Raw genomic sequence first — 2,274 nt, forward strand, 5'->3', positions numbered from 1 at the left:
CAAAAATAATTAAAAACAATTAATATGTAAAATTTATTTAAATATATAACATTCTAAAGAATAATAAGAATACTAAATACATAATTGATTGAAGTAGACGCAAGAGAGAATCACAAATTTACAGGGTAGGTTTGAAATTAATAATGTTAGAGGAAGGAACTTCAAATTTAACTTGAAAGAAGTTTTTATTTGATTTCCTAGACACAATCAAAGGAATCATTAACAAAAATGGCGGGTGTTTTTGCAGGTATTTATTTTTAAGTGTTAACAAATCTGCAAATCTTCCTGACTTCACCATTGACAATGCTATCCGAATTCGTAATGTTGCTCAGCTTCACCATTGAATCCGAGAACTGATTGAAGAAAGCGAGGGGGTCGTCAGCATATTTTCGGACCAGCTTCTTAGTTTCGATTCCAAAAACGTTGGAATACATTTCTTGGTCTGAACTTAGTAACCCTTCCCCTCTCAGCAGTGTATGGTAAAATGAATTGTCGAAAAGATTTGGCGTAACATTGTCCATTGCTGTTGCGTTATTCTCTCCCGAGCTACTAATTGCAGCAGGGCAGATGGATTTCAAGTTTCTGAGATATGAATCTGTTGCTCCAAAATCTCCATAAATTCTAGCTCGAAAGTTCTCACACCGTGCCATTCCAATGGTGTGAGCGCCTGGAAACATAAAGAAATTTAGCCATAAAGTTTGCTCAAGATGAATGCAATGTATATATTTTTATTTTGTATGTAAATTGCTTACCAGCAAGAGCTACCATATCAGTCACTGATAGACCTTGATAAAGAAATTTAGCTATAATACTGAGAAGACCCTCATTTGCTGTTGGAATGTTTTCCCTAACTAGATCATAGTTGGCTGTTTTTGAATCCTTTCTTCCCACTGGTACATCCCAGTAAGGTCCACCCACCTGCAAAACAACCATTAAATCAGTGCCCTCCCAAGAAAATCAAGACCCCCAAAAAGAAAAATGATTAAATCTAGCTTCTTGTTATACCAGAATCACTGCATCTCTAGCAGCAACGGTGAGGATATCAGCACAGGAAACAGTCCCAGGACACTCAGATTCAAGCTTGTTCTTAATCCTGTCAATGATTTCGAAACCTTTTAAAGAATTCACATTTGCCGAAGCTTTCTTTTCTCCTTGTAAACTGATTGTATCATCAAGCAAAACTGACCCATCACAACCCTGCATATGCATGCCTGGACAAATCATTATACATATATGAAAATTCATAATGGAAATCTTTTTAACTTCCCCGATATATATGCAGTAATATGTGTGTGTTTGAATTAAAAAACCTGAACAAAGCAGTCATGGAAATGCAACCGAAGAACCAAAGCTGCATTTCGAGGATCAGAGTTTACTTCACACTCCATTTCTTTCCTCACAATCTCAAACACAGTGGGGCATGTTGATTTGTAGTAATCCAATGTCAATGGAGCGTCTGGACTAACTGCAAAAATGGTCCAACTGAACAAGGAAATACAAGCCAGAAGGATTGAAAACCATTGCAGACTGATCAGGGAAGGTTGATGCGCCATTGTTTTGAACAAATGCGTGGGGGCCGGGAAATGTACTTGAACATATTTATGGGGAAATATTAGTGCTGTTTTTATAATTTATTTTTTTTACTTTTCGGGCATAGCTGTCATAGTATTATTTAGTACAAGTTAAAACAATTAGTCAATAGAGGATGGAACTAATGTTGGCATGGTTGGTGAGTGCTCTCACACCAAATATGTTACTTATAACTCACATACAAAGAGAGATCCCAATACCTGCTCGTTGTCTTAATTCTTAAATTAATTTACTTCGAAAGATTTATGGGCCACCCACCAAATCATGCATCGACACATAACAACAAATGTTTCTTTACTTCTTAATAATTCAACTTTTATTTTTTTCCTATTTTTATAATTAAATTTCTAAACTTTTCTTTTTTAAACTACATTTAATCACTTAATTTTAAAAAAATTACAAAATGATCATTAAACTATTTGAAAATTTTTATTTAAGTCACTAGGATGTTAAGTTTTCCTTTTAAAGTTCGACTAGCGAGCTCCAAGCTATTCGATGATCGGTACGATGAATCAATACCTATCAACAAATAGAAGAATATATTTTAAATCTAAATCAATATGACAATTAATGTCAGAGATTGAAGAAGAAAACCGTTTGAATTTTGGTTTATAGATTTATGACGTTCAAAGTTTTTTCATGGAAAAAAATATTGAATTGTAGAAGAGCAGAGAAAAAATAGTT

General features: G+C 34.2%; 1 protein-coding gene across 1 annotated transcript; it reads right to left on the reverse strand.

Annotated features, from left to right (window-relative positions):
• LOC108477838 (peroxidase 11-like) lies at positions 1–1,575 on the reverse strand. The gene is made up of 4 exons (XM_017780323.2): positions 1,311–1,575; positions 1,006–1,197; positions 753–918; positions 1–667 (listed from the first exon to the last, which is right to left on the reverse strand). The coding sequence occupies exons 1-4, from the start codon at positions 1,551–1,553 to the stop codon at positions 258–260; spliced, it is 1,011 nt and encodes a 336-aa protein (XP_017635812.1). The 5' UTR covers positions 1,554–1,575; the 3' UTR covers positions 1–257.
• Positions 1,576–2,274: the final 699 nt, after the last annotated feature.

Source organism: Gossypium arboreum, chromosome 12 (genome assembly GCF_025698485.1).
Source record: "Gossypium arboreum isolate Shixiya-1 chromosome 12, ASM2569848v2, whole genome shotgun sequence".
Classification (NCBI taxonomy): Eukaryota; Viridiplantae; Streptophyta; class Magnoliopsida; order Malvales; family Malvaceae; genus Gossypium; species Gossypium arboreum.